Here is a 23,185-nt window from a genome sequence, read left to right on the forward strand (position 1 = left end):
CTCTGCAGGCTGTGGATAGAGTTGTGAATGTTAGAGAAAAAAACAATATATGCCACTGACATAAGCAAACTGATCATAGTCCTATAATTTAGGAAATAGAGGGGAAGAGAGAGGGACAGAGGAAGAAAGAAGAAGAAACGAAAAAAGAAGAGAAGACAAAGGGGAGGTGGGTTATGACTTCTCCTTTTGCCCCCGTCACACACTTCTCCCTGGCATGTTTCATGGTAGTTGTTCTGCAACTTTGCTCAATCACAACACAATCTCTAGATTAATAATCTGGATATATGAGCCTCTGGGGAACATTTTATTTACATTCAAACCACCATGGTCCTAACGTATATTTCTTGACTGTTTTTTGAATGTTTTATATCTGGATGATTATATGAGCATGCAACATAATTCTGCCATACCCTAGTAGTACATATTTATATCTGAGACATTAATACTTGAGAAACATAATGCAATGCAAGCTCGCCATATCATAGAAAGCCCATAAATGTCAGAAAATGATACATTCCTATTCACTCTGACTCTAGCCCATCATTTTTTCTGGTTCCTTTTATCTGAATGAATTTGGCACTCAATATCCCCTTTCTTCCCTTTAGAATGAAGGTTAAAGTAGTTGAAGGTGCATAGTGGTTAGCCTTTGTCAATATAAGAGATGTTGGACTGAAAATTCCTAACTAATTGTTCAAAATTACATATAGTACAGTGTCTAAATTTCCTTAATACTGCAATATATTCCAATGAAACTATTGATAACAATAATGTGTGCATTTTCACACTGCTTTACTTGTTGTCTGGTGTGAAGAATATACGAGAATGATGCTAGGATTATATCCTGGCTAGAACCAGTGTTTAATGTGAGCCATTCATTTGGAGAATATGATAGCCTTGGAGAATTGTACAAACATGTAATATCCTTCTTAGAGCTCTTCCACTATCCGAGAGCCATGTGTAGATTCATATGAACAAGTACAGCAGAAGTTAGAAACCTTGGTGTCCTGGCTGACGAGCAGGAAGGGGCAGAAGGCTGGGAAGCATGCAGACATTGCAACACTTGCATTGACCAGCCACCTACCAGTTACATCAAAGAAAGAGTAACATAAACCTAAGATGGCAGAGATCATATAAAAGAACACAAAGCTGCTCACCAGGGACAGGATGCTCTGGGTGGCCCTGGCCTCAGGTGATGACTGAGGAGACAGGGAGCTGTGAGTGTGTTGGACCCTCTGCTTGTGCTTTGTGAGCATAAGGACCATGGAGCCACTGGCCCACGTCATGATTCCCAAACACACGACATCAATGGAGGCAAATACTATTGAATACAATATCCTTGTTAGACTGGGAATATCTACAATAGCACAGTATACAACATTTCTGAATCCTGTGCTATTTTTTGTCCCCAGGATGTCAGTCACAATCATGGGATTACAGGCATTTATTAGTAATTGCATGGCCCAGCACAGGCCTAAGAAGAAAGCAATGACCTTGGGGGTTCTGACCTTGAGTTTTCCCCACTTGGAATTTCTGGGGCTGATTGTGATGACCTGAAAGACACTCAAGAGTGATGTGGAACCAAGGGACACTCCTCTGGCCACTCTGTGGAAATAAAAGATGAGTTTGCACAGAATATCATCTAGAAAATAACTCATAGCAAAGGCAGCCATTGTCTGGGGGATTCCATTAAAGAGAAGAACCATGAAGTTGGCCCAGGTCAGGTGCTTGACAATCAGATCTGTGGGCTTCCCCCATCTCCCCGAGAAGTCAGTGAGAACAAAGTAGCCAAGGCAGGCGCAGTTCCCCAGGACTCGCAGTGCCGTCTGTGACAGGAACATGATCCCCATTGAAAGATTTATGGTGGACATCTGTCATCTTCCCGTAGTGTCTTTCAATATCAGAGGCACAGTTCTCTTCATTGCCCAGCAGGGCTACTTCCTTTATGACTTGTAAAATACTCCATCCACTTGTAGCCATTCCTTCCATTCATCAGTGATAATAAATTGACCCTTTTTTCATAAATTTCATAGTATTTCCTAGTTTTTCAGATATAGGTATATATTATCATCAGGCTTTACCAATAATATCTGGCATAATTTAACAATTCCTTGTCCAAGGATTCAATTGAGAGATTTATTATGAGTGTAAATATGAGTCAGGTTTTCTAGAGCAACCATAGGAAAACAGCGCAGATTTGCTGGAATTCAAGTGTCTCCAACAAATGAAATAACAACTCTCAGAATATAGGAAAGAAGATTGTTTCCTTGATAAATAATAGTTATTTCAATTTATGCACTTTCCCTTTTATGAACTATTTCTTAGGTATTCTTTTTAAAATTCCTTGAGCGCTCTTTTATGTTTGTTTGTTTGTTTTTGTGAGGTAGGGTTTCACTCTCTAATTTTTTTTCCTTTTTTAATGTGGGGTCTCACTGTAGCCCAGGCTGAACTGGAACTCACTTTGTACTTCCAGGCTGGCCATGAACTTACAGCAATTCCCCTACCTATGCATCCCCAGTACTCATATTAAAGGCATGCACCACCATGTACGGTACTGGCACATATTTTTAAATAGTCTCTTAATTATGAAATTGTCTGCTCGCCAATTCCATATATTTTAAAATGCTAAGACAATAGTGGGGCTGTAGAGAGGGCTCAGAGGTTACAGATGCTTTGTTCAAAGCCTGATGGCCTGGGTTTGACTCCCTAGTAGCCACATGAAGCCAGATGCACAAATTGGTGCATGCATCTGGAGTTCATTGTCAGGGCCAAGGGGTCCTGATAGAGCCCTCTCTCTTGTTTTCAACCTAATAAACAAATATCTTTTAATAAGACTGTAGTGAAAAATTATAGTAATTTTGTGAGCTAAATATTTGTAAAGATATTGAGTGAAAAGTGGCTTGATATTAGGATAGCATACATTATATGCAAGGATTTCTAAATATTTTTATTCATTTAACGCTGTTGAGAGATAGAGAGGAGAGATGGACAAACAGAATGTGCATGTCAGGGCCTACCACCACTGCAAACCAACTCCAGTTGTTTGAGCCATCTTGTGCATCTACCTTTGCTTGGGCATTGGGACATTGAAGAACCTTAGGTGCTAAGCCATGTTTCTAGCCCTAAGGTGTTATTCTGTAAACCTAGAAAGCTGTTTATACTATATGAATCTTTTCTAAATTATAGGAAATAAAATAACTATAGCTAGTATTATATTTACTACCTGGCAGGACAAAAATATCTGAAACATTCATTTCTACCAAGCATTGAAAAGGGTCAAATTACTTAAGCAGCCAGTGCCCTTGGAAACCAAAGCTGTAGGGAAGGAAATATTTTACCCTCGCTATGTCAGACTAAGTCTGGTGATGGGTGAGAAACGTCACTGGGATCATTGCATACTTTATATTTATTTATTTATTTGATATGAAAGACACAAAGAGAAAGAGAGAGAGAGAGAGAGAGAGAGAATGGCCTCTAGCCACTGCAAAGGATCTCTAGACGCATGTACCACCTTATGCATCTGGCTTAGGTGGGTCCTGGGGAATCAAACCAAGGTCCTTTGGCTGTGCAGGCAAGTGAGTTAACTGCTAAGACAAATCTCCAGCCCTGTCTGTTCTTTTAAATATTCTTTTTATTAACAACATCCATGATTATAAAGTATACCCCTTGGTAATACACTCCCTCCCCCCACTTTCCCCTTGGAACTCCACTCTCCATTGTTGGGTGCTGCAGTGCCCAGGCGTGAGGCCTAATGGAACTTCCTGAACCTAGGTGAAGATTGGCGACCTGTCTCTGTCCAGCTAGGACTCAGCAAGACTCCAAATGGCTTCTGGCCTGCCACCTCTTCATGGCAATTGTAATTACCATTTCAATAGTTACAGTTTACTATTGGCCCTTACCTCTCCCCCCATCCTAAATTCCCCACTTTTGTCCCCAACATGGTATAGGCAATAAATTGCAATAAAGCAAGTTTTTCTGTGAGTTCCTGCTTCAAAAAGACTCCAAACTCAGTGTGGTTTTTCTCTGGAGGCTAGGAGAGGTTTCTGAGTTGTCATACACTCATCTTCCTCCTTAACCTCTAGGGAGGAACCAGCAGGCCTGGTCTTTCCCTCATCACTACCTGCCTGGGGAGGAGCCGGCATTTGGCACCCAATGTGGGGCTTTGGGAACCCAGTAGATTAGTGGCCCCTTGAGAGGCAGTCCTTCAGAAGGTAATCGGTGTACATGTGAGCGTACCCTCATGAGTTAGAAGGCTATCTTCATATTTAATGCACTAAACTTTGTTTCTGTAACCTGTACTTGTTTGTCAACATCTCTTTGTTCCCTTTCTCTTTCCCTTCACCTTCGGTTCACTAGCTGCTTTTGTATTTCTGAACGGGGCATAGCAAGCTGCATCTGTGGCTTTTACATTTCTAAAGGTTTGTACTCCTCTCTCTCTCTCTCTGCATGGGCCTGTGAAGGCAGGCCAGCTTCTTTTTGCCATTATGGAACTTCCCGTGGATCTTTAAGCTTCAATAAATATTCCTTCCTGCTTAACTGTACCTGGTCTGGAAGTTTATCTCAGTGAACCTAAAGCTATCTGATGAGCTGAGATGAACTTGACCATGTGGATGTTAATCTTTTGGAACCTTTGTTTTGGAGAAATAGGCATGGACTTGGTGCTTACAATTGAAGGTGTCTTCTGGAGTGGTAAGCCAAATTTTATAGACTATTCAGATAAAAATTTAAAAATACTAAGTACAGACAACATTAAACTTTGAGGCTTAGCTTATAAGGTTTATAAGAGGAAAGAAAGACTACAGGGAACTTCGTTGGAACTGGGCTACTGGCATAAGGGCTGGCTACGTCCTGCTGCCCAGGCCCAGAGAGTTTAATCAAGGTTAAACTTGTAATAGACTGATATGCTTAGCTTGAGATATTGAATTAAGAGATTTAAGATTTTTTTTTTTCTGTTTTGTTTTGGTTTCTTGAGTTAGGGTTTCACTCTACCAGGCTGACCTGAAATTCCCTATGGAGTCTCAGGGTGGCCTAAAACTCATAGTAACCCTCCTACCTTCCCCTCCCAAGTGCTGGGATTAAAGGTGTATATCACTACACCTGGCACAGACTTAAATTTTAAGCTAGAAAAACTCAAGCAACTTAAAATTACAGGCACTGAGGCTAATTTTAGGTTATAGTGGTTCACTTTACATTGTTTTAATCTCTCCTTGCTATGCCTTATACCAGGGAAAAATGTTTACTCTGTACCTGTATATGTTAGAGTGTTTAACTTGTTTAATTTTACAGATCTTAATATCTTAAATTGGTCAAGACTGTAGAGACCTTCACAATTTATAATACATAATAGTTACAAATCTACTGGGAACCAGGGGCAGAATGTGGTAATTTAAATAGATGGCACATGCCAGAAAAAAATTGAAACATGCCATTAGTCATATGATCCCCCCATCCTAAAATCCCAGCCTTTGTCCCCAACATGATATAGGCAACTGCTTATAGCAATAAACTGAGTTTTTCTGTGAGATCCTGCTTCGGAAAGACTTGTGACTGAAGGTAGTTTTTCTCTGGTGGCTACGAGAGGTTTCTGAGTCATTGTATGCTCATCTTCCTCCTCAATTCCCTACGGAGGAACGAGCAGGTCTGGTCCTTCCCTCAGCATTACCTGCCCGCCAGAGGCGCCTATCACTGCATCATATCCCCTACCCATCTCAATCAGTCTGTCTTTTGTTTTGATGTCATGACCTTTTCCTCCTATTCCCATGGCCTTGTGTACATAGTGTCAGGCACTATGAGGTCATGGATATTCAGTCCATTTTGTGTCTGGAGGAGCACTTTGTAAGGAGTCCTACCCTTCCTTTGGCTCTTAGATTCTTTCCACCACTTCTTCTGCAAAAGACCCCAAGCCTTGGAAGGTCTGAGAGAGATATTGCAGTACTGAGCACTCCAGATAATTCTTTCCAGCACCATGATGCCTTCTGAGTCATCCCAAGGTCAATGCTATCAAAAAAGAGAAGATTTTCTACCAAAAGTGAGATTAGCATTAATATAAGGGTACGACCATCAAGAGAAGTGCTTATTGGGCAGTTTGAGAAGCATAGTATATACATTTAGCCAGAAAGCAGCAGACATTACACCCCTAGGGCTTATGGCTACCCCAGTTTTAAGATATCAGTATCAGGGATGTATTCCCTCCCATGGAGTGGGCATCAAGGGAAATTATTTTGAGACATGGATATGTGATGGTCGACAGAGTTGTCCTAAGTAAGCACAAAGTTCCTGTGTCTGAACATATTATCTCCCCATCACAGTGTTTAGACTGCTTTTTTTTTTTTTTTGAGGTAGGGTCTCACTCTAACCCAGGCTGTCTTGGAAATTATTCTGTAGTCTCAGGGTGGCCTGAAGCTCACAGCGATCCTCCTACCTCTGCCTCCTGAGGGCTGGAACTAAAGGCATGCACCACCATGCTCAGGTAATGCTAATTTTTTTATAGGAATATTGGAGGTACCTTGTCTTGTATTTATGTGCTCTTCTTCCTTCTTCCTTTTTAGTGGTATACATATCTCTAAGGTTTGAAACAATCTACTTGGGTCTGTGAGGCTCACAATGTGATTATCCAAGGGCTAAATTCAGGCCAGTGCTCATGTCTTAATTTCCCATTCTGGTTCTAAGGCCATGTTCTAAGGTCCAGTTGACTCTTGCCCATCAGTATATAAGAAGTTGAAGTCAGGTGTATGCTCCAGAGACTCTCTTGGCACCAGAGACATTTGACACTTTTCTTGTCCACCACAGGAAGTAAAAACCTGCTCCTGTAGCTCATGGGATGCACCTGAACCTGTGAAGGTGCATGAAAAGAAAGATTGAGAAGAGTGGCAGATGGAAAGGATCACATGCCAGGACCTCCAGCAGCTGCAAATAAACTCCAGATGAACAAGCCATCCTGTGCATCTGACTTTACATGGGCTCTGGGGATTAAAATATGAGTCATTAGGCATTTTAGGTAAGTATCTTCTTCAACAAATGGTGCTGGACCAACTGGATAACCATATGGAGGAAATTGAAACTTGATCCACACATTTTGCTGTGTACTACACTCAAGTCCTAATGGATAAAAGACCACAACATAATACCAGAAACTTGGGTAGTACTGGAAGAAAATATAGGAAGTACTTTCCATAATATAGGAATGTGAAAAGACTTCCTGAACAAAACACCAGTAGCTCACAATCTTAAATAATCACTCAACAAATGGGATCATATGAAGCTGAAGAGTTTCTTTACAGACAAGCACACAATAGGAAAGCCAATACATTGCCGAGAGAATGGGAGAAAATATTTGCTGGCTATCCAACTGACAGAGGCCTAATCTCTAGAATCTACAAAGAACTCAAACACCTAAACAGTAAAAAGTCAAATACCCTACTCACAAAATGGGGCAAAGAGTTGAACAGGCAGTTCACAGAAGAACAAATACAAATGGCAAGCACACACTTAAGAAAATGTTCATCATCAGGGAAATGCCAATTAAAACAACTATGAGATTCTAACTTACCCAGTATGGATAGCAAACATCAAAATAACAAATGAAAATAAATGCTGTCAAGGATGTTGAGAAGTAGGAACACTCATCCACAGTTGGTGGGAATGTAAGATTCTAAAACCACCTTGGAAAGCAATGTGGAGAACCCTGAAAAAGCTGACTATAGAGATACCAGCAGACCCAGTTATTCCCTTACTGGGCAACTACCCTAAAACCTTCAAACCACAGGCCAGAGAGATTTGCTCAACCATGTTTGTAGCTCAATGCGTAATAGCTAAGAGCTGGAATCAATCCAGATGTCCATCACTAGAAGAATGGATAACTAAGATGTGGTATATCTACACAATGGAAATCTATACAGCAGTAAGAAAAAATGATACAGTGAAACTTGAGGAAAAATGGTTGAACCTGGACCAGGTCGATCTCAGTGAACTTACACAATCACAGAAAGAAAATCACCGCATAGTCTCACTCATCTATAGCACCTAACCTGGATCTCCCCAAGATGCCTTACATGCCCAGCAAGCATCTCATGGACTAGACAATAGCATGGTTGTGGAGGGAGGGAAGGGCAATGGAGGGGGTGGGAAACAAAAATCTAGACCCAAATGTCAATGGTGCCATAAAATTCTACATCCTAAAAGGCAGACCAAATGACTGAACCTTCACCAGGCCATTAGAGGGAAGACCTGAGCCACATGACACTGGAGAAGGTATGATGAAGTCTGACCTTAATCTTCTACAGCTTCTCTCTCTGCCTCCCTCCTTCTCTCTCTCTCTCTCTCTCTCTCTCTCTTTCTCTCTCTCTCTCTCTCTTTTCTCTCTAACTCTTTTATAGTAGTTATTTTTTTTCTTCCTTTTCTTAGTGGGCAGTGACCTGTAACTCCTAGTACCAGCATGTGGCTATCATCCACAAAGAGTTTTTGATCAGAGAAACCTACAAGGATTCCTAAAAGAAAAGCAGATTTCCTCCAAAGCACTTGATGACACACCAAAAGTTAGTGGTATAACCCTACTGCTGAAGACGCCTTATGTGGTTGACACATAAAATGGAATTGCATGGCTGGAAGCTGGAAGAGAGTCAATCCCCAGACAGTCAGTGTGTCTAGTGCCAGAAGGTGCTACATGGGCGACTGGGGAAAATGGATTGGCCCAATCCCAACCCTCCAATGATTAGTGTTGAAGAGGAAAATATTATCTAAGAAGTACATTACAGTTCTGTGATATTGCCTCCCTCCTGACCTGAGATTATCTGATTTCTTGGTACAACAATGACAGTGCCTAATTGTGAAACTTAAAAAAATCTCAAAAAATTTTGTCTCTTTTACCAATTACCAGACACAATTACTAGTGATAAATCAGTATATCCCAATGAGTTTTGAGACTAGTGAGAGAAACTTGTGGCATCCCATGGACACTAACAGTTCTCCTGCGGGGAGAGGGGTGATTAGGACATAGTGTTATTTTGGCCCAAGTCTCTGCAAAGGGAGCAAACACTCCTTCTAAATTATGTGCCTGGGAACATCAAAACATTTACGTGTTTCATGTTCTTAGTTCTTCCTTAGTCTCTGATTCCCGTTTTCTTCTGGCTTTTATTACCTGGTCCCTGGTTGTACAGCTCCTCCCCAGCTTCCCACTCCAGGTTTCAATGTCCGGACACCTAGTCAGAATTGCCAAAACCTGAACCAATCTGTGCTTGCTATATCCAGAGCATTGTGGTGTCATTCCAGACCTCTTTGATTTTTGTTCTTGTAGCCAGGCAACTATAAGGTCTGTTTCTAGTTCCCACAGGAACAGGCTATAACCTGTGGGAGGAGCTTCAGAGGACAGAACTTCAGAAGGTGTAGACAAATCCTAAATCCAGAACAGAAAGACAAGGTCTTCCTCTTCAGGAATACACTCCAAACAGCCCTGGAACCCACTTTACAAGATTCATGACGCCTTTGTGACTGAACACTGTGGGATCTTCATGGACCTCTCCCTGAGAGTCATCCACAGAGAGGGATTTGTGCAGTTTTCCTCTTTCCAGTGTTGTAATGGTGATTAAGTCATTGTCTCCTCATCCCTGGTTGCTTTAATATAAGGAATGACACTTACTCTGATTCCATAGAAGAAGCTGTATTAAAGGGAAATCTAGATCTTGGGTGGAGAAGGACACCCAGAGGATGAGTCATTCCGACATGGAAAAAGATATGGGAGTGCCTTAAGTCCTTCAAAGGGTGGAGCCACTAGAAGCATATGTGGCCTTGAATGTCAGGGTTTCCTGATATGTGTAGAATATACAGCCAGAAGAAGGGAACAGTAGTGGATTTTGCAAGGTAAATGCTGTAAAAAGGAGGCTCTACAGTCACTCTTCTTGCTGGTCTCCTTTCCTTCAGGGGTTTTGCTGAGCGCAAGGAGTCTGGTCACGCTATTAGAAAACTTTTCCATGCCACTGGCACATCTATAAAGTTTATTATTCTGTGATTGAGAGAAAGAGGGACAAAAAGAAGGCTAGAGGGAGGGATGGTGGGGGAGAGGTGGAGAGAATGAGCATGCCAGGGTTTCCAGCCATTGCAAACAAACTCCAGACATGTGAAGCCCCTTGTGCATCTGCTTTACGTGGGTCCTAGGGAATTGAACTCGGGTCCTTTGGCTTTGCAGACAAATGCCAACCCTCCAGCCCCACTTTGCATATTTAAAACATCTTCCCTTCTCTTGAAGACTCCAAATAGGGATGCAGGTACAAAAGAGCCAGAAGCACTACTTTTGGAGGATTAACAGCTTCATGATTTGGGGGTAATAATAATGTTTGTCTATGGACTCAATGAAGGTTATCTGTCAACTACACAGTATTTCAAGAGGAGAATATCCCCCAGTGGATGCTCAATGGAGCAGGGCAAGATGGGGGCAGCAGGCCTGGGTGGTTCCTGCATCTAAGGGTAGGGGCTCACTTAGCCTGAGAAAGCAGAAACCATAGTACAGAGGGTACAGGTGGGTCACTGTGCTCAGAAGAGTAGGGATTCTATGTGTGCAGGACGTGTACTGTGTGTGGCAGTGACTGAGGGAAGGACATGGTGCCTGGGTTGTGCAGGGAGTGGAGTGAATGCAGGCTGCAGCAGTGAGGATGAGGAAAGATGGGTGGTGCTCAGGGAATGCACAGATGGAGATGTCAAGAATGAGACTGCATGGATCAGAGAGACCTCCACCAACTGGTTCTGGGAAGTAAATTCCCAAGACCCACTGGTGTTAAATACCATTTCAACAAGAGCTCTTTAGACCCAGCATTTGAGGCCACACAGGCCATTCAACTTTTCCTCAGAATAGAGGCTCAGCTATGAATATAGAAGAGATCTTCAAACTCAGTATTTGAATTATCTGCTTGTTATCTAACTTTCAGGATCAGAATCAAGACCCTTCCATGAACATGCAGCATTAGAAGACCTGGGCACTTTGCTTGTGAAATCCACTAACTGAGGAAAATCATCCTAGCTCCTGGAGACTTGGTTACTACTGAACACAGGAAGTTAGGTAACTTCCTAGAGGCCAAGTCAATCATTTTCTTCCTGTATGTTGGGTAGGTCGTTGAATTTGATTACACACTGTTATAGAGCCGAGAACTCTATATCCTTGCTGTCTGTGGGTGAGTGCTGCTCTCAGCCCCAAGGGCCTCGGTGCTACTCTTGCCGGATACCTACTGCATGTCAGAGCCAGCGTGGGGCATTTCACAGACACACTGAAATAGTGCTGACTTTTTTATATTCACATTTTTTTTTCCTTTTTAATATTGATAATAATATTTTCCTTCTGTGATTTTTTTTTTATTGAGATCATACTTTGCATGGACACATCATGTGCTGGTACAACCTGTTCCCTTCCCCAGCCCCATTCCACTGAGCGCCCTCCTCATTGGGATTGCTGGTATTTACCATGGGGTACCCTGCTACTGGAGAATGTTAAGCATACCTTTTTAAAGGGAATTTAATTTATTTATTTGTAAGAAATAGAAGAGAGAGAGAGACAGACAGAGAGACAGAGAGACAGAGAGAGGGAGAACTCCAGAGCCTCTATTCATTGCAAACAAACTGCACATGCATGTACCACCTTGTGTTTTGGATTAATATGGGTACTAGGGAATTGAACCGACATTGTTAGGCTTCACAGGAAAGTCTCTTAACTGCTGAGACATCTCTCTAGCTTCAAGGCTCTGCATTTCTAAGGGTCATGAACAAATGAAGCTCCTTGAGTCATGTGTCCCATGGCAAATTAGTTGCATCTCCAATGAAATCTTGTCACTATAAAGTACCATATTTATGGCTCCCAGGGGCTACAGAGTAGACAGTTTTCAGATCAATACTCTGTGTGTAAGTCTGCCTTCTGTTCCTCAAAGAGTCACATTTACCTCAGTGTAAAGCATGGTGATCCCTTTATAAGGTCACAAAACGCCTTTCCTTATTTTGTAATTTATTCAAAATTAAATTGTTTTCATAACCTCACTAACTGTTTAGTTCATAAACTTATAATCTAAAATGCCTGATTGGGGCTAGACAGAATGCTTAGTGGTTAAGGAGCTTGCTGGTAAAGAGAAAGCTCGCAGGTTCAGTTCCCCAGGACCACAAAAGGAAGGATGCAAAAGGTGGCTCATGCATCTGGGGTTTGTTTGCTGTGGCTGGTACCCCTGTTGCTCACATTTTCTGTCTTTACCTTCCTCTTTCTCTCTTTCAAAAAAGTAAATAAAATATCTAAATTATGTATGATAAGGCTCTAGAATAAGCTATTTGAAGAAAAGTAGTCTATCTGTAGAATTCTGAAACTCCTAATGTGCTCTCAAAAACAAAGTGGGTGGGAAGCCAATGACTAATGGTTGTTACCTTAATATTATCAACAGACATTCTCCCTAAAATAGAAAATCACAAACCAATATCCTAAACAGTATATGTGTAATCATTCTCAATGAAATATTTCAAGCTTCATGTTTCAACTATATAAATGGAGGCAGAGACCTCTGGGGTTCACACTCAGTCCACTCCATTGCACTTCATATACTCCTGGTCCTTGATTGATACTGTCTCTAAAAAATTGGATGGCCTTGATAAGGAAGAAATCCATGGTTGTCCCGTGGATACCACATGAAGGTACACACACACACACACACACACACAAAATCAAAGAGCACTTTTCATACAAAGTTACACAGGAATGTTTCATTCCACACAAATCAATCAATGTAACAGGTCACATAAATGGACTCAAAGACAAAAAATAAGGTCATTATAATTTTTGCAAAGAGCTCCTTATTCCACAACCAATACTCATCCAATATGAAAGCCCTGATGAAAGAGGGAACACATCATTATCATATATGACCAAGATGATATACACTTGCAGTAGAATGGCAAAATAAAAAATACCCCCCCAAAACTAGAAGCATCCCTAGGCACAAATATCAAACTGTTGAGGAAGTAATCAGAGAACCAACCTCACAATGACCTCAAGAAATGAAATGACTTGCAGTATGTCAAACCAAGTAGCTAGGGACCTGTGCAATGAAAATCTCAAAGAATTAAACAAGATGGAAATATCACATGTTCATGGATTGGAAGAATTAATATTGTAAAACTGACTATCTTACCAAAACAAACTATAGGTTCAACACATTTATCAACACTTCAGTGCAATTTTTTTGTGTGACTAAATGATGCTCCCAGTTCTTTTGGAAGCATAAAAGATATTAATGTATTCTGTGCATAAAGAATGAATCTGGAGGTATCACCATACCTGATTTCGAGGTATTTTACAGCATTGACCCTCATTTTTTTTTCATTCATAACTTTTTTTGTTAGGGAATTTAACTGTACTAAATAATGGTTTCATTTTCATACACATCTAATGTACTTTGATAATATTTATATCCCCATTGTGCTCTCTTTTCCCCCATCTATATTCCTCCTGGTCCCCTTCCTTTCCCCTAATACTCCTTTTTGTATTTTGTATTTTTTCTAGATTACCAATATGAGAGAAAAAAACTCAATGCTTGTCTTTCTGATACTGGCTTAAGTCACTTAACCTGAAGTTCTCCAGTTGTGTTTGTCAGACTCTGTTCACTATGACCAAATACTTGACATAAATCATCAAAAAGACGAAGAATTGATTACAATTCTTGTGGGTCTGCAGAGATATATTTTGTCAATATATTAATTGTTTTACAACATTGCTCATCATTTTTAGGTTAATGAATGTAAATTATGCACAGGTATTTTAAAATTACTTTATTGTAATAGGTTAGTGTACAGCTAATTTGTTGTTCAATTAAATTAGCTATGTAAATTTCAGAATGCTATATTTGTTACGGCTCACTACATATATACATATATGGCATATACAACTATTACATTGGATTACACATTAAGGGCAAATGGTGATAATTGTCTGCACAGTGGAGTTGCTGAGAACCCATTTGATGCTCAGTTCATAAAGCCATATCTCTCAGCAGTCTCAAGCTAGTGTTTGAGGCCAGAAGATTTGTCGATAGTGAGTGGTCTTCAGCCCACATTGGAAGCCTGGATGAGCTAGATTTTGCTATTGACAAGGGATGGGTTAGTAGCAGCAGCATCAAGATAAGTGCTCTTACAGGCAAGCAACCAGTGCTGATTTTTCCTCAGATATATTTATAACTGGTCTGTCCGCAGAAGTTGGTGCCCACTCTGGGGGAGGGTCTTCTCTCCCCTCAGTTGTTGCATCCTGGAAATATCATCACAAATCTGCCCAGAGTGATGCATATTAATTACTCCCAGATTCAATCAGATTGACAATGAGATTGACCATCACACCACTCTAAGTCAATTTCAAGGTCAATAAGGTATTGCATAACATTTTCCTTATAATATTGTCAATTGTATATTTATTGCTTACTCATTGATAGGACAAAAATACTTGAGCAGAAGTAACATCAGGAAATAAAATCTTGATTTAGATTTAAAATTACAGAGGATAGAGTTTTCATTTCTTTGTGACCACAGAATAGCCTTTTTTATGTGAGAGAGTAAGAGAAGAAAGAGAGAGAGAGAGAGAGAGAGAGAGAGAGGATTGGCGCACCAAGGTCTTCAGCTATAACAACCGAACTCCAGACATGTGCTCCTCTTTGTGCTCATGTGCAACCTGTGTGCTTGTGTCCACTTGTGTGCCTGGCTTTTTTTGGGTATGGAGAGTCAAAATGGATCCTTAGATTTTGTAGGCAAGTGCCTTAACCACAAAGCGATCTCTCCAGCTTGAGGCTAGAGTTTTGAATGTTAGAAAAAAAATCAGTTTGCATGAACAACTGATCATAGTACTATAATTCAGGAAGAAGAGGAAAAGGGAGAGGGAGAGAGAGAGAGAGAGAGAGAGAGAGAGAGAGAGAGAGATGAAGAAGAAGACAGAAGAGAAAAAAGAAGAGAAGAAGAAGGGCAGGAGGGCTGTGAGTTCTCGTTTTGACCCAGTCACACACTTCTCCCTGGAATGTTTCATGGCGGTTTTTTGGCAACTTTCCTTGATCACGTCAAAATCTCTAGATTAAAAGTCTGGACATAGAAGTCTGATGGGACTATTTCATTTACATTCAAACCACCATGGTATTTATGAATATATCTTTACTGGTTTTTCAATGTTCTATATCTGGATGATTATATGAGCATGACAAAATAATTTTGCCATACGCAGATAGTACATATATATACCTGAGACATTAATACTTGAGAAACATAATTCATTTCAAACTCCCCATATCATAGAAAGGCCATAAATGGCCAGAAACTGATACTTCGTTGGTCACTCTGATTCTAGCTCCATTTTTTTTTTTTTGGTTCCTTTTATCTGAATGACTTTGACACTCAATTTCCCCTTTTTTCCCTTTTTAACGAAGGTTAAACTAGTTGAAGGTGCATAACCTTTGTCAGTATAAGAATTGTACGACTGAAAATTCAAAATTGATTGTTCAAAAATACAGACAGCACAGGCTTTATGTTTCATCAATACTGTAACATTTTTCATGGAGACTATTGATAACAATCATGTGTGCATTTGCACACTGCTTTAATTATTGCCTGTTGTGAAGAATATATGAGAATGATGTTAGGGTTATATTCTCGCTATAATGGGTGTTTAATGTGAGTGGGTCATTGGGAAATATAATAACCTGGAATAATGGCATCGACAAGTAAAATCCCTCTTAGACCTCTCCCACTAACCGAGGGCCATGTGTTGTTTCATAAGAACGAGTGCAGCAGAAATTAGAAACCTTGGTGTACCGGCTGAGGAGCAGAAAGGGGCAGAAGGCTGGGAAGCATGCAGACATTGCAACACTTGCATTGACCAGCCACCTACTAGTTACATCAAAGAAAGGGTGACATAAACCTAAGATGACAGAGATCATATTTAAGAACACAAAGCTGCTCACCAGGGCAAGGATGCTCTGCGTGGCTCTGGTCTCAGGTGATGACCAAGGAGACAGGGCACTGTGAATGTTTTGGACCATCTTCTTGTGCTTTGTGAGCATAAGGACCATGAAGCCACTGGCCCATGTCATGATTCCCAAACACAGGACATCAATGGAGGAAAATAGGATTGCATACAATGTCATTGTTAGACTGTGAATATTTATAGTAACACAATATACAAAATCTCTAAATCCTGTGCTATTTTTTGTATGCAAGGTGTCTGTCACAACCGTGGGAATACCGGCATTTATCAGCAGTTGCAGGGCCCAGCACAGACCCAAGGAGGAACCAATGACCTTGGGGGCTCTGAACTTGAGCTGTCCCCACTTGGAATTGTTGGGGCTGATTGTGATGACCTGAAAGACACTCAAGAGTGATGTGGAACCAAGGGACACTCCTCTGGCCACTCTGTGGAAATAAAAGATGAGTTTACACAGAATATCATCTAGAAAATAACTCATACCAAAGGCAGCCATTGTCTGGGGGATTCCTTTAAAGAGAAGAACCATGAAGTTGGCCCAGGTCAGGTGCTTGACAATCAGATCTATGGGCTTCACTCGTCTCCCCATGAAGTCATTGAGAAGAAAGTAGCCAAGGCAGGTGCAGTTCCCCAGGACTCCCAGTGCTGTCTGTGACAGGAACATGATCCCCATGGTCAGGTTTATGGGGGACATCTGCCACCTTCCCAGAGTGTCTGTCAGTATCAGCGGCACAGGACTCTTCACTGACAATTAGGACTGCTTCTTTTATGACATGTAAAATGTTCCAGCCACCTATAACCATAACTTCTATTAATCAGTGATAATTAATTTATATTATCTCATAAGTTTCTTAGTATTTCCTAGGTTTTCCGATGATATTTTTCAGATAGATATTAGTCATGTTATTGCCATGAAACATAAACCATATATTTTTCATGCTATGTGTAAAGAGTTTTTCAGCATGCTTTACAAATAATATCTGACTTCAATTTAACAATACCTTGTCTAAAGTGTCAATTTGAGAGATTTATGATGAGTGAAAATATGTGTCAATATTGTTAGTGACACCATAGGAAAACAGCACAGATTTGCCGGAATACAAGTGTCTGCAACAAATGAAATAACAACCCTCAGAATATAGGAAAGAAGATTGTTTTCTTAGTAAATACTAGCGATTTCAATTGATGCTCTTTCTCCTTTTATGAATTATTACTTAAGTATTTAAAAAAAAACTCTTTGAGCATCCCTTTTTGTTTGTTTTTTTGAGGTAGGGTTTCACTCTCTCCTTTTTCTTTTTTAACGTCGGGTCTCACTGTAGCCCAGGCTGACCTGGAACTCACTTTCAACTTCTAGGCTGGCCTTGAAGTTGCAGCAATCCCCCTACTTATGCATAGCCAGTACTCTTATTAAAGGCATGCACCACCATGCCCAGTCCTTGCACATAATTTTAAATAGTCTCTTCATTATGATATTGTCTGCTGGACAATTCCATATATTTTAAAATGCAAGTATCAGAAGACAATGCTTGGGCTTAGTGACTGTTCAGTGGTTAAAGATGCTTTTTTGAAAGCCTGATGGCAGGGGTTTGACTCTCTAGTAACCACAGAAAGCGAGAGGCAGAAATTGGTGAGTGCATCTGGTGTTCATTTTCAGGTCCAAGGGCTTCTGATAAAGCTCTCTGTCTTTCTTGCAACCAAATAACTATTTTTTATAAAAAAGATAATAGTGATAAATTATAGTAATTTTGATAGTTAAATGGTTAGTAATGGTGTTGGTTGAAAAGACGCTTGACATTTGGATTGTATACATGATATGTAATGGTTATTCAAAATTTTGTTTATTTATTTGGAAGGAGAGAGAGAGAGTGAGAAGACAAGAGAAGACAAGACAAGAGAGATGGAAAGAGGATGTGCATGCCAGGGTCTACCACCACTACCAATCAACTTCAGTTGTTTGAGCCATCTTATGCATCTACCTTTCCATGGGCATTGGGAAATTAAAGAGCCTAAACTGCTGAACCTACTCTCTTGCCCTAAAATTTTATTCTGTAAGCCTAGAGAGCAATTTCTGCTGTATAAAACTTCTCTAAATTATAGGAAGTGTAATAAATCTAGTGTTATATTTACTACCTGACAGGACAAAAATATCTGAGACATTCATTTCTACCAAGCATTGAAAAGGGTTGAATTGCTTGAGCAGCCAGTGCCCTTGGAATCTAATGCTGCAGAGACGGAAACATTTTACCCTCACTATGTCAGACTAAGTTGTCTGATGGGTGAGAAACCTCACTGGGATCATTGCAGTGGGAATCTTTCAGAGTCTGCTTTTATGTATGTAATTATGAAATTGAATTCTTCTTTCTGTTCCTGTCCTCAAGGTTGACAGAAAGCTTGTCACTATGCCAACTGGAACCTGTGATTTCATGGTAGAAATGAATGCTGTTGTCAGCACTATAATGTGTGAACAGAAAATCCAGGACACTGAATCCAGCCTCCTGTACACTATAAGACCAGTCCCACAAGTCACTTAAATCTGCCTGTTATTCTAGCATCTCACTCAATAGAATGTGACAAGACCCCAGCAGGAAAAGAAGAGAAACTGAACGCTGAAACAAAACCACACACATTTTTGTCACTGAGACAACCCCCTGCCCCTTCTTTCTTCAAAGGAAATCACAGTGAATCCCTTTGCTAAGAACTTCAAAAACGAAATTCCAGGGTCAGTCATTTCTGTTCCTACTGGATTCCTGCAAGAGGGTGAGACATGAGGTTAGATCCTGTTCTCTGTGCGCATTTGTCTCTAAGAATGTGACCACATCTGAGAGCAGCTCTCACCCAGCTCCACAGCACTGTCCTACTGTCTAAGGCTGGGAAGTGGGGATAAGAAACTTACTTGCAATCCGGGAGTGGTGTCCTTATAATCCCAGCACTTCTAGGCAGAGGTAGGAGGAGGATCGATGAGAGTTCAAGACCACCCTGAGACTACATAGTTAATTCCATTCAGCCTGGGCCAGAGTGAGATGCTAACTCAATAACCATGAAAAAGAAAGAATAAAAGAAAGAAAGAAATTCACTTGCTAACGCTTTTGTGATATCAGGTATGTTATCCAGGGTCAGAGAGACAGCAATCCCATGCAAACCAAGGAAGAACTCAGTATCTCAGGGTGAGGCTTTCATATGCTGAGACCTTCTCTCCCCTGTGGTCAAGGTGATCATGTCACAGGAGACAGTGATGACAGTGTCTGTTTAGAGAGATGACATCAGTCCTGAAAAACACTTCTTCCTGCCATGAACTAGAAGAAACTTCTGTGTCATGAACTCTGTAGAGGGTTGGGATTTTCTCCTGGAGTGTTTGCATCAGAGACAGTGTCCAAGGAATGGCAGAGTCCAGTGATTGGGTTCTGATTAAGGGGAGTGTGGGTGACAGGAAGCTGTAACTTGACTTGGTGTTCCCCAGGAATCCCTCTCCCTCATTGCACTGAGTGTACAAACTGCCAATGCCCAGCCAGACCACATATACACATGAACTTTTGTCCCACAGCTTTTGTTACATCAAGCAAAAAATTCCTTGCTGAGTATCGTGGCACAAACATTTATTCCAAGCACATGGGAGGCAGTGGTAGGCAGATTGCTGTGAGTTTGAGGCCACTCTGAGACAACAGAGTGATTTTCATGTTAGCCTGGGGTAGAGTGAGACCCAACCTCAATATATATATATATATATATATATATATATATATATATATATATATATTCCTGTGGTGATTGTATGAATGTGCAAAGGTCTTTTTTCTTTAATTTAAAATATTTTATTTTTATTTTTTTATTTGAGTGAAAGAAATGGGGAGTAAGAGAGAGAGAGGAAAGAGAATGGACTCGAGCCACTGTAAAGGCTCTCTAGACGCATGTGCCACTTTATGCCTTTGGCATAGGTGGGTCCTGTGGAATTGAACCAAGATCCTTTGGTTTTGTAGGCAAGTACCTTAACTGCTAAGCCACTTCTCCAGCCCTGTCTGTTCTTTTTAAAATTTTCTTATTAACAACATCCATGATTATAAAATATACCCATGGTGATACCCTCCCTTCCCTCACATTCCCCATCAATCAGTCTCTCTTTTATTTTAATGTCATGATCTTTTTCTCCTATTCTGATGGTCTTGTGTAGGTAGTGTCAGGCACTGTGAGGTCATGGATATCCAGGCCATTTTGTCTGGTGTAGCATGTTGTAAGGAGTCCTACCCTTCCTTTGGCTCTTACATTCTTTCTGCCACTTCTTCCGCAATAGACCCTGATACTTGAATGGTGGCATAGAGATATTGGAGTACTGACTACTCTGGATACTTCTTCCTAGCATCATGATGCCTTCTGAGTCATCCCAAGGTCACTGCCATCTGAAAAGAGCAGATTCTCTACCAAAAGTGAGATTAGCACTAATATAAGTGTATGAACATCACGAGAAGTGCTTGCTGGGCAGTTTGATAAGCATCCTATATACATTTAGCCAGACAGCCCCAGATGTTACACCCCTAGGGCTAATGGATACCCTAGTTTTAAGTTTTCAGTGTCAGGGATGTATTCCCTCCCATGGAATGGGCCTCCAGAGAAAGAACTTATTTTGAGACATGGATATGTGATGGTCGACACAGTTGTCCTAACTAAGCACAAAGTTCCTGTAGTTGAACAGATCCTCTTCGCCCAGAAATGTTTTTAGACTGTTTTATTTTAATTTTTTGGTTACTTTTCTTTATTTACTTGAGAGCGACAGACACAGTGAGAAAGAGGCAGAGAGAGATAGAGATAGAGATAGAGGGGGGGGGGGAAGCGAGGGAGGGAATGAGTGAGCCAGGGCCTCCAGCCACAGCAAACAAACTCCAGATGCATGCGCCCCCTTGTGCATCTGGTTAAAATGGGTCCTGGGAACTGAGCCTCAAACCAGAGTCCTTAGGCTTTACCGGTAAGTGCTTAACTGCTAAGCCATTTCTCCAGCACAGGCTGATTTTTTCTTTTTTTTTTTTTTTTTTTTTTTTTTTTTTTTTGAGCCCCAGGTGACTTGGAAGTCACTCTGGATCTCAGGGTGGCCACAAACTCACAGTATCCTCGTACCTCTGCGTCCAGAGTGCTGGGACTAAAGGCGACGCCTCCATGTCCTGCTTAGGCTGATTATTTTTTACACGAATATTTGAGGGTGCCTTGTGTTTTATTTATATTCTCTTCTTCCTTCTTTCTATATAATGGTATACAGATCTCTAAGGGTTGTAACAATCTACTTGGGTCAGTGAGGCTCACAATGGGATTACACAAGGCCTTAGTTCAGGCCAGTGCTCATGCCCCTAATTTTCCATTCTGGTCCTGAGGCTATATTCTGACTTCCTATTGGCTCTTAGCCATCACTATAACAGAAGTAGAAGTGAGATGTATGCTCCAGAGACTGTCTTGGCACCAGAGACATTCCCCACTTTCCTGCCACCAGAGGAAGTCCCAACCTGCTCCTGTGGCTCATGGGGTGCACCTGGACCTGTGAAGGCTAGCATGGGTTACAGCAGGTTCAGCTCTTCAGAGTCCCCATCGGATTCACTTCTGTTCTGTTGGACTGTCGACATCTGAAGTGACCTCTCCACCAAGGACTCACTTCTGCCTGAGAGGTCATTATCATCAATCAGATTGTTGAACAAAAATTCTTTAATTTAACTTTTTAACTTTTTTTTATTTATAAGAAAAGTGAGATGTAGAAGAGCGACAGAGTGAAAGGCTCAGAAGCCTAAGGCCTCAGTTTCAATAACTCAGTACATACATAAGCCAGATGAACAGAGAGGTGCATGCATTTGGAGTTCATTTGTAATAGATAGAGGCCCTGGCCCTATAATTCCCTCCCCCCCTTATCTCTCCTTACTTCTTTATCTCTCTCTAAAAAAATAAATAAGTAGTAAATATATTTTTATATAAGCATTGATCCAGACAGTTCTACTTCCCTCCTAACTGTGTGTTCTCCATGACCGCGTTCCATACAAGAGCACTCAGGCGCTCTTCACAGTCCTGCTCGTCTGGGAGAGACAGCAGTGTGAAGGATGTCTTCCTGTCCTTAGGAAGTGATTGTGTAAGGACGTACTTGAAATAAGCCCCTCTTATTCATGGAGCTTTTACAGAATCTCCAACCTGGGAACATCAAAATATTTACATTTTCTATGTTCTTAGTTCTTCCTTAGTGTCTGATTCCTGTTTTCATGTGGTTGTTGTTTCCTGGTCCTTGGTTGTACTCCTCCTCCCCAGCTTCCCACTCCAGATTTCAATGTCTGCACACCTGGTCAGGACTGCCAAAACCTGAACTAAGCTGAGCTTGGTCTATCCAGACCATTGTGAAGTCATTTCTGACCTCTTGACTTTCAATTCTTGTAGCCAGGCAACTGTAAGGTTTGTTTCTAGTTACCATAGGAACAGGATATAACCTTTGGGAGGAGATCAGAAGGTCAGAACTTCAGAAGGGACAGAGAAATCCTAAATCCAACACAGAAAGACAAGGTCTCCCTGTTCAGGAAGGCACTCAAAACAGCCCTGGGACCCACATTACAAGATTCACTACACCTTGCGACTCAACACTGTGGGATCCTGATGGACCTCTCCCTGAGAGTCATCCACAGACATGGACTTGTGGAGTTTTCAAGTTTTCACCTTTCTGAAGTTGTGATGGTGATTAAGTCATTGTCTCCTCATCCCAGGTTACTTTACTGCCAGGTGTGACACTTATCCTGATTCCACAGAAGAGGCTGTATTAAAGAGAAATCCAGATCTTGGGTGGAGAAGGACACATGGAGCATGAGTCATCCCAACATGGAAAGCGATATGGGAGTGTCTTAAGTCCTTCAAGGGGGCGGGGGGAGGTAGCCACTAGAAGGAGCATGTGATCTGCAATGGCAGGGTTTCCTGATGTGTGTAATGTCTCCAGCAAGAAGAAGGGAACAGTAGTGGGTCTAACAACCTAAATTCTGAGAGGAGGCTCTACAGTCACTCTTCTTGCTGGTCTCCTCCTTTCCTTCAGGGTGGTTTTTTTTTTTTTTTCTTTTTTTTTATAAGTGCCAAGGAGTCTGGTCATGCTATTAGCAAACTTTTCTTTACAACTTGGAACATGTATAAAATGTATTTTTATTTGATTGAGAGAAAGAAGGAGAAAGAAAGGGAGGGACGGAGTGAGGTATGAATGGTGAGAGAGATGGAGAGGAGAGG

General features: G+C 41.1%; 2 protein-coding genes across 2 annotated transcripts; both read right to left on the reverse strand.

The window, feature by feature from the left end:
- Nucleotides 1-926: 926 nt before the first annotated feature.
- On the reverse strand, nucleotides 927-1,838 carry LOC101611380 (vomeronasal type-1 receptor 4-like). The gene has a single exon (XM_004672728.3). It carries the CDS (start codon nucleotides 1,836-1,838, stop codon nucleotides 927-929), a length of 912 nt encoding a protein of 303 aa, XP_004672785.3.
- Nucleotides 1,839-15,719: 13,881 nt separating this feature from the next.
- Nucleotides 15,720-16,661, reverse strand: LOC101611093 (vomeronasal type-1 receptor 4-like). The gene has a single exon (XM_004672727.2). It carries the CDS (start codon nucleotides 16,659-16,661, stop codon nucleotides 15,720-15,722), a length of 942 nt encoding a protein of 313 aa, XP_004672784.2.
- Nucleotides 16,662-23,185: the final 6,524 nt, after the last annotated feature.

This window comes from Jaculus jaculus, chromosome 14 (genome assembly GCF_020740685.1).
Source record: "Jaculus jaculus isolate mJacJac1 chromosome 14, mJacJac1.mat.Y.cur, whole genome shotgun sequence".
In the NCBI taxonomy this organism is placed as follows: domain Eukaryota; kingdom Metazoa; phylum Chordata; class Mammalia; order Rodentia; family Dipodidae; genus Jaculus; species Jaculus jaculus.